The sequence below is a fragment of the Silurus meridionalis genome, chromosome 24, assembly GCF_014805685.1.
Source record: "Silurus meridionalis isolate SWU-2019-XX chromosome 24, ASM1480568v1, whole genome shotgun sequence".
Lineage (NCBI taxonomy): Eukaryota > Metazoa > Chordata > Actinopteri > Siluriformes > Siluridae > Silurus > Silurus meridionalis.
The window spans coordinates 9,492,714-9,505,170 of NC_060907.1; the positions used below are offsets into that span (position 1 = coordinate 9,492,714).

Here is a 12,457-nt window from a genome sequence, read left to right on the forward strand (position 1 = left end):
TTTTTTTATTTTTTCGAAACCTGGTCTATGCCTGTTTAGGAGATGTGCTATAAAACATGTACATATTTACTTCTTAACTTGTAAGTCAGTTTGACCACTTTTTTACACTTCATAAGTACAGTTGCAAGAGATGTGCGTCAACATAAGAGAAATGGTGTGAGTGAGATGTAAAACATTGCATTTTTAGGTGGGATGTCAGTGTGGCAAATTTGAAATAGCGTGTATTTAGTAAATAAGTGATTTGAGAAATGCAACTCTTGTGTTTAGAAGGAAATCTAAATGTTCCTGGAAATGGCAGATCTGGATCACCCTCATTGGGTGTTACAGTTGAAACCAACCTACTAAGATGCTATCGAAGTGTAAAGGAACTTACAGTCTAGCAATGACTGCTTCACCAAATATAATTGTGGCAGAGAATTCATTATAGTATCATTACAATAAGTTCCTAAATATAAAGAATAGGTGTTTGATATAATGTGTTTAATTCTTTCCTCATTAATTATAATGGGTCACAAAAGCATTTGATAAAAAAAAAAAAACCCTTTCACTGCCAGTGGTTGCTGGCTTGTTTGTAGGATGAATAACATGTTTAATTGAATATTTTTTTTGTAGATATGAAAAACTTTTCATACTGTTTGATAAAGCATTGTGTTCATCTTAAGTTCATCTCTGTTCATGTTCATGTCTGAGCGTTTGGTATATTTGATCTAAATCGGTTCATGGTGGGTTTTCACTCTGAGCAAAAGGGGGTTGTAGTGGTTAGGATGAAATGGTGCTTGTGTAGTGGCATGTGTGTGGTGCTGGTCTGTCAGACCCATGTCACACACTGACTCAGTCTTTTCTCACAAATCTCTTCTATTTAACATCGAATATGGACTTTCATTGATGTCTCATGTTCGGGGGCGGGGGTTTGTTTTTTACCACATTCTTCTTTCAGATAAAGTGTTAATTCCAGTGACACTGTGGTACCGCTAAACTTTTGACACCGCGCTGACAGGTAGGCCTGCACAGAAGATGTGACGGAGCATGTGTGTGAGAAAAAGCGAGATGACTGAAAGTAGAATGGTGAACTGAGTGGAAAACTGGAGGGATGCTAAGAATGAGAAGTTAAGCGCCGTGAGAATGCGTTGTATGCGCTAGGCCACAGCTTTCCCGCTAGGCCACAGCCTTACAGCAAGCACACCATGACCTCCACACACACACGCACACACTGAAACAAACACTGTTAGTTCTAAGGGAGATGAACATGGCTATGCAACCAGGGGTCTGGTTTACAAAATGTGTTATAATACAAAGATGATGGTGTGGCAGTTGAGCAAGTATCAGTTTGAACACCCGTACCAACAGTGATCTTCACACAATGTCATTTTCGGAAATTATGCTTGGCTGCGGGTTCTTGCGCTTGATTCGATTTGTACTTTCCACAAAACAGAGCCTTAAGTTCAACTGTCAGTGAGATAGATTAATTAAGTAAAGCCATTATGTATTTGTATAATGTAAAATTTGTATTATGTATAACCACAGTGGTGGATGAAGTACACAAACAATGTAGTTGAGTAAAAGTAGAGATACAGTAAATATGACTCCAGTAAAAGTTAAAGTGCTCCCTTTAAACTTTCACTTGATTAAAAGTATAAAAGTATTTGTATTCAAATGTACTCAAGTATCCAAGTACTATGATTTATTATGGCTATAATGTCTTATAATTTTTATCACACTCTTTGCCTAATCAACTCAGTTTATGTGAAAAGACTCTAATGTGACTCTCAGCACAAAGATCAATTAATAGAATGATATTAATGAGTCAAACACTGATTGATATTTATTACATTTATCATGATGCCAAAACCTGCTTTTTAATGACGTTAAAAAAATCGCACAAATAAGAACATGGGTCCTGTGGCAAATTAGAGTCAGGAGTTTCTTCCATCATTTATTACTCTTAATATGTTCTGCTTGATGTTGAACTGAAGGTGAACTGTATGTTCGTGCTAAGTAGATACCTCCAAGTGGAAATGGCGGTTCTAGCTTGAATGACGCCCTGGATGAACCACGCCATGACCCAATGTCTCCCCCATTATTTAGTTTCAGCTTTGAAAAGCTCCTATTTGATGAGTAAGACACATTCTCAAAGCAGTCCACAATAAATTTCTAAGAGCTCCATTCCATGTATAAATATCACCCTAAATGCATTTATTGCACAATTTATCAAACTCTCAGGACCAAGAACCAAACAACTCTTTCGACTAGTTAGGTTTTAAATTGTTTTGTTACAAGTCACATACATTATGATAAACTACATACTATAAATTATAATGTTATGCAGGCTAAAACAAATATTGTTGCTCTGAGTAAAAGCACAGCAGGCAACACAGCAAAACAGCATAAGTGTTATACGGTTATTAAACCATTTCATTAAATGCATTATCATATACTATCCTCATAACGAGATTGTGAGAGATAGAGCTGCATACACACCTTTATCTTTTGCTCGTTTCCCCTATACTTCATTCCTCTTTTTCTGAATTGTGCTCCTAAGAGTTTTGACCTTTTTTTTTTTTTTTTTGTCATCCATAATTAAAATTTGAGTTCAGCTCTCCTTACTGAGGTGACGTCACCCAACCCCTGTCTCTTCTTTCTGTGTATATGAGTGAGGGAACTTCTCTGGCGGTGGGTGCACACTCCGACTCTCGACCAGCTTCATTCACCGTGACAAGATATAATAATAGATGCAACCGTGCAAATGAGTGGTATATAAATAATAATTAAAAAAAAACAATATATTTTTTTTGTCTCCGTGGACCCCCTCCTAAAGGGCAAGATGCCTCCATGGGCGGCTGCCATGTCTCCTAAATGTGCCACTGTCAAGCAGCAATCAAAACAAGTTTAAAACATGCTCCTCTACCCTGATTGGTGACTTGTTGCGTGTTTAAAGAGTTAAGTTTTAATCCACTTAAATAAAAACGAACGACTGATTTTGTGAAATGTAGTTGAGTAAAAAGTGAGATATTTGACTTTGAAATTTAGTGAAGTTAAAAGTCTCTCCAAACGAAAATATTCGAGTGAAGTATAGATATGTGAAAAACTTAAATACAGTAACGAATTACATTTACTTGGTTACTGTTCACCACACACAAATAGGCAAAAAGATTTGTTTGCCTTATGCGAAGAAAGAAAACCAAACAGGCCTATGAATATTTATAGATAATCCTGAGAGCCAGTTCAGTATAAAATACTGTGAAATAGAGAGAATGTTGAAGTGGCTTAAAATACAAAATGAAAATGTAAAATTCATTTTCATTTTTCAAACTGCATGTTCATTCAGTTGCCTAATCAGCCAATCATGCGACAGCAGCACAGTGTATAAAATCATGTAGAAACAGTTAAATGTTTGCATCAAACTTCAGAATAAAAAAATGTGTGATTTTTAATGGTGCAGCTGTGGTGAGTATTTAAAAAAAACTGCTTATCTCCTGTAATTTTCACAAACAACCATCTTTACAGAGAATGGTGTAAAAATAAATAAATATATATATATATATTCTATCAAAGAAACAAAGAGTATTGCTGATGAGAGAGGCCAGAGGAGAAAAGAAAAAAAGGACAAAATCATCTAATAGTTCTTAACATGCCACAACCCCAAACAGTCCAAAAAACCCCAAAGGTTTAACTTTTTCAGATTAAGCATGTCAGTGTTTCTCTCCTTCTTCTTTCTAGTATACAGAGCAGTTTGTGAACGGGCTGCAGGCTCAGCTCGAACAGTCTCGCCTTCAGGAAGCGGAGCTCCTTGGTGCACTGAAGGAGATGCAGGACAAAGTACTGGACCTTGAGAAGGTCAGTATGTGTGTGTATATATGTAATAAACATAAACTATATAAATATAAACAAATATGACAAACTGTCATACCATATAACATTTTGTTTGTGTTTAAACTGACGTGTGTGTGTGTGTGTGTGTGTGTGTGTGTGTGTGTGTGTGTGTGTGTGTGTGTGTGTGTGTGTGTGTGTGTGTGTGTGTGTGTGTGTGTGTGTGTGTGTGTGTATAGAGGAGCAGCTCCCTGCCTGATGAGACGAACGTAGCGCAGCTGCAAGAGGAGCTAAAACAGGTCAAGATGAGAGAGTTGGAGACACTGCGTTCCTTTAGAGAGATGCAGGATATGGTCACTGAACTTAACCAGCGCTGGCAGGTAGCATAGCTTTAAAGGGACTATCATTTATATGTATGGCATTTGGCAGAAGACCTTATTCAGAGTGATTTACAACTGAACAGTTGAGGGTTAAGGGCACTGCTCAAAGGCCCAGCAGTGGCTGCGTGGTGGTGGGATCTGAACTTGTGAGCCTTCAGATCCAGTGTCTAATGCCTTACCCACTGAGGTACCACCTCCCACCTCAAGGCCCATATATGAGTCAAAACATTTAGATGTATGTTATCACTGCAGGAACCTTTTCAGGGAAGTTTTCAATGTCAACCAAAAGGTCAAATGGTTTAGTTTTGAGCTGGGGATCTAAGAGCGTTTAAATTTCTGCTCTAGAGTATGTACTTTACTAGAGATGAAGAACTACTGAAATATTGGTTAAACACAAACTTTACATTAAGATCAGCCTGGCATTACAACTGTAATTATATGGTAAGTGACTACTAATTAACATTATGATAAAATAATGATGAGCGTTCAAAGTTCTGATCATATAACGTTGGGGGCAAAAGCTTAAGTACAAATAAAAATTTATTACAGCTTTAATTAAAAAAGTGTACATGCCCCATGTGTCTCTTCACATAATGGGAAAATTCAAGCACTCAAAAAAAGTCCACAAGTGCAGTTCCTCCCAGGGAGCCCTTTCGAAACAGCCCTTTCGAAACAGTCCGCCAAGCATAAGTACTTCTTTGGTAAAATAAAAAATAATTTAAATTGATGAAATAAAATAAATAATATATATTTCCCATTTCTAAAACATTTGGGACTGTACAAAATGTAAATAAAAACAGAATGCAATGATTTGCAAATCTCATAAACCCATATTTTATTTACAATAGACCATGAAAACATATCAAATGTTTAAACTCGTTTAAGAAAAAAAAGGTGAATTGACGACTGGTAAGTAAGATGACTAGGTATACATAGATATTAGAGAGGCAGAGTCTCTCAGAAATAAATAGTTAATAAAGAGAGTTTTACCAATCTATAAAGGACTGTGTCTACAAATTGTGGAACAATTTTATAATTAGGTTCCTCAAAATAAAATTGGAAAACAGTTGAAAGTTTCATATTTACAGTACATAATATCATAAGTTTTAAAACATCTGGGGAAATCTCTCTGCACAAGGGACAAGGGCGATTTGAATGCCTGTAATCTTCAGCCTTTCAGTCGACGCTGCATTTAAAACGTCATGATTTTGTTACGGAAATCACTGGATGGACTCACTAACACCTCCTCAAATCAGTTTCTGTGAACACAGTTTGCCATGTAATCCACAAATTTAGGTTAAATATCTATCATGCAAAGAAGAAGGCATGCGTGATTATGATCCAAAAATGCCACCATCCTCTCTGGGCCAAAGCTCATTTAAAATATATTTAATATACATTCGAAAACTGTTCAGTGGTCAGACAAATCGAAATTTCTATTTATTTTTGGATCTCATGGAAACCAGTCCTCTGGACTAAAGAGGAGAGGAACCATTTGGCTTGTTAACAGTGCTTAATTCAAAAAGCTGCATCTCTGATGGTATGGGAGTGCATTAGTGCAATGGTGGAATTGGCAGCTTGCACATTTGGAAAGATTCCAATAATGCTAAATGGCATATCCATGTTTTAGAGCAACAAATGCTTCTTTCCAGAAAAGGAAGGCCTTGAATATTTCAGCAAGACAATACTGCATCATTACAATAGCATGACTTCCTAGTAGAAGAGTCCATGTGCTGAACTGACCTGCCTGCAGTCTAGACCTTTCACCATTTTAAAACATTTTGAGCAACATAAAACAAAAACCACAACAAAGAACACCCAAAACTGTTGAGCAGCTAGAATCCTGTATTAGACACATAAGGGACAACATTCCTCTCCCAAAACAACTAAGGAGATCAGAGCTGGTCTCCTAAGTTCCCAGATGTATACGGACAGAAGATGTGATGCCACACAATGGTAAACATGGCCCTTTCCCAACTTTTTTGAGACGTGTTTCAGCCATTAAGTTGAAAATGCAAGATATATAAGAGATATGTAAATCATTGCATTCAAATTTTTTACATTTTACAGTTTTCCAACTTTTTTAGAATTAGGGTTGTAAATGCTTCATGAAGAATTGCCAAATTAGGATTATATAGAAATACTGAAGGAACACCTCAAGAAAGAAAGTTTAAATGTTTCAGCAGGTTTTTCAATATTAAAATGATTCAAAAAATACTTCCAAATGTGTCTAAAATGTTATAAAGGCCACAAACTGAAATTAAGAGTTACCATCCACCTGCCACATTTAACAACATATGACCCAGTAAAAATCTGATAATAGCAAATAAAAGCTGAAAGAAATCTATTTGACCTAACACAGGAAATGCATGAGAAATTAGGTGAATTTGATGGTCCAAATCTGTCTAATTTACTAGATTAATAAAAAAAACCACCTAAAAGTGGACCAAACCCTGTATTTAAAATGAATCGCAAATACTCAAACGTGCTACAAATCTTAATGAAAAACCACTCAGCCAAACTCAGAATTATGCATTTAATAAATAAACAATTTCGAGGCTATTCCACAAGGCTAGTTGTCTTAACGGAGTTGTTACAGTATACAAATACCATATACGTGCTTCTTTACAGTGGTGAGAACAGAAAAGATTGTGGTTCTGCATAATTATGTGCAATATAATGGAATCGGTCCACATGCAATCCACATTGTGCTTGGCTGTGTTTACTCCTAATTTAAATGACTTCCTCTATCTGTCTTTCTCAGCACTACACATCACGTGGTGGCCACTGGAAAGAGTCTCCTAAGAAAAATGCCCTGAATGAAATGCAGGACAAGCTGATGAGCATGAGACTGAAAGAGGCTCATGCACAGGCTGAGGTCAAAGAGGTCAAACTTAAAAATGGGCAATTGGAGAGCCAGGTTAGAAAGACACACACATACACACACACAGTATCTTTATTCATTATGTCTTGTAGAAGGTCTTCACAAATACATGAATAATTATCAATGCAGCTAATTAATGCTAGTTTGACACCTACATTTTTACATTCAAATTAGGTGGACAATGTAGGAATTTCAGAGTCCCCTGCTTTTTAATGGACCCTGTTTATAAAAGAATGAAGAAATTAGACAAACTGACATAATCATACATAAAATTGTCATTGTACTTCTTTGCAGTCAATGACCCAAAAGCTTGAAACCCATAGACATCAACAGACAGTGGCATCCTTCCTTGGTAATTCTCTGTCAGGCCTTTACAGCAGCTGTCTTCACTTCCAGCTTGTTCATGGGGTGCTTTGTATTCAGTTTTGCTTTCAAAAAGCAAAAAAATAAATTTGCCTGCTCAGTTGGATATAGGTCAGATGATTGTTTGGCTATTTCATTTTTTTACCTTAAAAATGGCTTTAGGCTTGAACTGTGAAGCGCAATCAAATGAGTTTTTGCTAAATCTGAGAAGATAATATAGCTCTATACACTCATAACTCACATCAGCAATTAATACAAGTGAACCAGTTCCATTGGCAGCCATGTCTATGCAATTAAATATGGTGGTAAACTTCAGATCATGAGCAGTTCCTTCCCGTCTTCATATTCTAGCCTTCCTGTTTTTGAGGCTTACCAAAGGTTTACATCTTGTGGTAAACCTTCTGTGTTGACGCTGGTGAAGAATTCACTTGATTGTTGACTTTGACACAGATTTGCCAGCTTCCTGAATGGTTTTCTTGATCTAGCCAACTGTTCTGAAGAGGTTTGTTTTTACCAGAGGAAAAAAGGAAAAAAGTTAGTTTCCATGGTGTTCCAGTGTGTTCTTTCTTGTTGCTTGTACACATGCATTTTTGGGAGTGAAATAATTAGGGAATAAAACACCAACTAAACAACAGAACTGCTAAGCAGCCAATTAGCCGATTACTTTTGGTCTCTTTAAAAGAGAGGGCCATATTTAAAAGGTCTTTTCATTCATACAATGTCCACTCAATTTGGATGTAAATACACTTAAATTAGGGGTAATAATTAATAATATTTTCACATCCATTATTTCAACTCCACAATACAGTGGTAGACCGCACAAATAACAATAACTTCAACAAGTTAGTGTCCAGATATTTATGAAACAGAACTTCTTTTGTAAAATTTCAATTCCTTTAATATCCATCTTGAATTGTTATTTCTGTCCATCTTAGAAGACTAAATGCTTTGTTACATCATTGTTAAAAGGATTTTGCTAATATTTGGATCTAAAAATCATATTCTTGGAAAAATCAAAGTAATTAATAATACTGTCTAAATAAAGTCATAGCATTTATAGAATCAAATAGTAATGTTAGGCTTATGTTCGAAAGCCGTAAGTCTACAGCCATGTCCAAAAGTTTTAAGAATGATCGGGGGCACCACAGTGCAGAGCTGCTCAGGAATGGAAGCAGGTGGTTGTGAGTGCATCTGCATCTGAATCCCCTTTCTGATTGTTTGGGGCATCTGGAAAAAAGCTTGTCCAGAGAGGAAAACTTGAGCGCTACCATCAGTCCTGTGTCATGCCAACAGTGAAGCATCCTGAGACCATTCATGTGTGGGGGTGCTTCTTACCCAAGTAAATGGGCTCTCCCACAATTTTGCTTAAGAACACAGCCAGGAATAAAGAATGGTACAAAAATATCCAAGAACATTTTTGTGATTAACAAAGCCTTTTTCAGCCTAATGGAGCACCTTTTGATGTCATAATTTTTGGGTCAATGTTTAAAAAAACTCCCCAGACCTTAAACCCATTGAGAACTCGTGGTCAATTTTTAAGAGGCAGCTGGACAAACAAAAACCCACAAATTCTGACAATCTCCAAGTGTTGATTATGCAAGAATGGGCTTCCATCAGTCAAGATGTGGCCGAGAAGACGGCAAGCCAGGGAATATTACAGAAGTCTTGAAAAGGAGGGGTCAACACTGCAAATATTGGCTATATGCATAAACAATATGTAATTGTCAATAAAATACATTGACACTTATGAAATGCTTGTAATTATACTTCAGTATACCCTGACAAAAAGATCTAAAACTACTGAAGCAGCAGACTTCAAAATTAATATTTGTGTCATTCTTAAAACCTTTGGCCACGACTGTACACAGCTTATGTATATTACATTTTGAATGTAAATTTAGTTTTAGGTCATGTTAATAAAGATATAGGTAATAATGTTGTTTATAATAGTTTACTCCCAACATTTTGTACTTGGTACAACTTGTACATTATTGCTACATCAACATGTGTTTGAGAATGTCGTTAAAAAAACTGATAATACAATAATGTGGCTATAGTAATTTATAAGGCATTAGAGCATTTATAGAACTTTATAGTGCCATATTTATATGATATAAAAATATAATGCCATTGATAGTGTGGTATAGAAGTAAGTACAATTTTGGTGTTTTTTTTCCATAGCTTCATGATTCACATGAGCAATATTTTGTATGTGATTTCCAACTGTGAATATATGATGTGTTTTTGTTAAATGTAGAATCAGATCTATAGCAAGGCGATTACTCGCCACGAAAAGGAGAGCGCTACCCTGCAGGAGAGGCTGCAGAATGCTTTGTCACACAGCAAGAGCTTGCAGAGTCAGCTAAATGAAATGAAAAGGAAGCAGGCCGAGTTAGACTGTAAGGTACGGTGTACTAATTTCTTTATCACCCATGCGATCATGCATTTTGTGTATCCTTATTTTGATGTCTCTTTCATGCTGTACTTTTTGAGGTATTCATTTTATAACAATATCCTTATTGGTTGGTTTCTTTTTTTTTTTATAAATGTAATTGTACTCTACAGTATTCTACAGTACTCTACAGCACACATGCTTGTTCATAAAGCATGAAAATTTACCTTTTTTTACATTCAACCTTAAGTTGAACGGCATGTCTGCCATAGTATTGCTATCTCTTTGGTCATTGTGTGACTGCAATCCCTCTACTAAACTGAAACTAGTGAACTGAAACTAAAATATGTGTAATGTTATTTATTGTGTAAATGTTCCACTATATTACTACACTACATATATTTATAATTGCATGTGATATTATACAAGACTCATGGTCTTGGGCAGCTAACATAAACATCAGACCATGTTAAATGCCGATAAGATATTGTAGGAAAGGACTGGATCGATAAGCGTATCATTACATTTTGCATAACATATTGTATAGTATTCATGATGACATACAGCGAACAGTTTAACTGTGGCTGCATCATAATAACATTTTCCAGAATGCAGTACAGTTCTCAAATCAAATTTGGTCAGAATATGTTTTATTTGTTATAACAGCAGCTTTGACAATCGCAAATTAAATCCAAGGTTTAGATTGATAAACATGTTCTTGATGGCTCTATGTAGTTTCTTAGAAACAGAAAAACAGAAACCGAGAACAATGGTTTATACCTGCTATAAGCAATAAAAGGAACTTATTTGTCTGAGATGTTTTACAACATTTAAATGTACTGGTTTAAAGTAAAACATAACATCCTTTAATAATTAATCAATATTAGGGGGTGGAAGCTCAGTGGGTAAGATGTTGGACTTTATACCAGAACATTGTGAGTTCAAATCCCAGCACCACCAAGATGCTAGTGTTGGGCCCTTGAGCACTGCTGGGCCTTTGTGCACGGCCCTTATCCCTCAACTAAAGAAGATAATTGTAGGTTGCTCTGGTTAGGGGCCAAAAATCTAAGTAAAAAATTTAAAATTGCTGTGATATAATAGGAATAATACCTTAACCCTTGTACAAAAGTTAACAACGTTGGATGGGAACGGTAAGCTTCAGCACCACACACCACAATTTATTTATTGAAAATAAATTCTTTTATTCTGTTCTTAACTATAGTTACTAAATAATAAATAATTATTAATCAGTAATATTTAACTGAATAATATTATAGTTCTTATGATTATTCATTTAACTGGTTATAATCATATCAGCCATCAGTAACCATAGAGAATTTGTTTGTATGTTTTTAAACAAATAATAAATATAGTTCAATCATAATAAATTTGTTTGTTATATAGCTTCAACATACTGTATACAAGGCATTAATTCTGGCACTTAAGTACTTTTAAAGTAAAAGTACTTAGGACATTATAAAGTACCATAATTAAACAATAATATATAATAAAATTATAGTAAAGTATTGTGAATATTCACAATGCAGCATGCAGTATAGTCGACTCTATTAGCAAAAGCTTTAAAAACCATTAAAAACAAAATCAAGTGTAATAAAAGGTCAGTGTGTATGTGTGAGTTAAAAACAGAAAAGAACTGCTGTTTGACCTCTCTCTTAAAACATTTTTTCCTCTATCTTTATGGGTGTCTTGCACTCTGTTTCAGAGTAAAGAGGAGGTGATGGCAGTGCGTTTGAGGGAAGCAGACAGTATGGCAGCCATGGCTGAACTCCGGCAAAAAATAGCTGAGCTAGAATTGCAAGTATGTGCACAAATGTATGTGGGTGTGTGTGTGTGTGTGTGTGTGTGTGTGTGTGTGTGTGCGTGTGTGTGTGTGTGCGTGTGTGTGTGTGTGCGTGTGTGTGTGTGTGTGTACATTCTCTGATACACTGATATGTGCTGTACTGTTTGTCTGCTATATCTTTAAATGTGGTGTATCTGTGTGTCTCATTGAATGTTGTTTTGTAGAAAGAAGAAGGGCTAATACAAGGTCAGCTAAATCATTCTGACTCCAGGCAGTACATTGATCAGTTGAGGGAACAGATTGCTGAGCTTAAGAATGAGGTAAGGCTGACACCCACACACAAATTCTCACACACTCACAGACACTGTATTTACAGATTCTCTATGGAAAAAACAGGCATGTATTAGCATTTTTTTTTTCTCACCTACAATTCCTTGAAAAAGTTTTGTCCCCCTTCTTGATTTGCATATGACAGTGCATGTACTTCAATGTCAAAGCATTATTTATAATATTATATTATTTACATTATTTAAACTATTTTTATATAGATGTACAGTAAATGACTGCTACAATATAATATATAATATATTGTAGCAATATAAACATATATTAGGGCTGTCAAAATTAACGCGTTAATGCATTATTGCAATTTAATTTTAACGCCACTAATTTTATTAACGCACAATTAATACAGCGTGCATTTCTGTTTGACCCTTTTCATTAAAAATATAAATAAATATATAATTAAATATAAAAGAGGCAAAATTTAAACCTTCAATGCAACACACATTTATTCACTACTTTCCTTTCTCTAGATATAAAATAAACAA

At 35.5% G+C, this 12,457-nt stretch overlaps 1 protein-coding gene across 3 annotated transcripts in view; it reads left to right on the forward strand.

Moving 5' to 3' along the window:
- Nucleotides 1-12,457, forward strand: part of evi5l (ecotropic viral integration site 5 like) — a 46,602-nt gene that overhangs the window by 26,559 nt on the left and 7,586 nt on the right. For 2 of the 3 annotated variants that reach the window (XM_046837536.1, XM_046837538.1), the window contains 6 exons: nt 3,718-3,834; nt 4,047-4,187; nt 6,952-7,107; nt 9,692-9,838; nt 11,550-11,645; nt 11,852-11,947. In XM_046837536.1, the coding sequence (XP_046693492.1) occupies nt 3,718-3,834; nt 4,047-4,187; nt 6,952-7,107; nt 9,692-9,838; nt 11,550-11,645; nt 11,852-11,947 (753 nt within the window). The remainder of the gene's footprint in view (nt 1-3,717; nt 3,835-4,046; nt 4,188-6,951; nt 7,108-9,691; nt 9,839-11,549; nt 11,646-11,851; nt 11,948-12,457) is intronic. The other variant, XM_046837539.1, reaches the window with a different exon arrangement.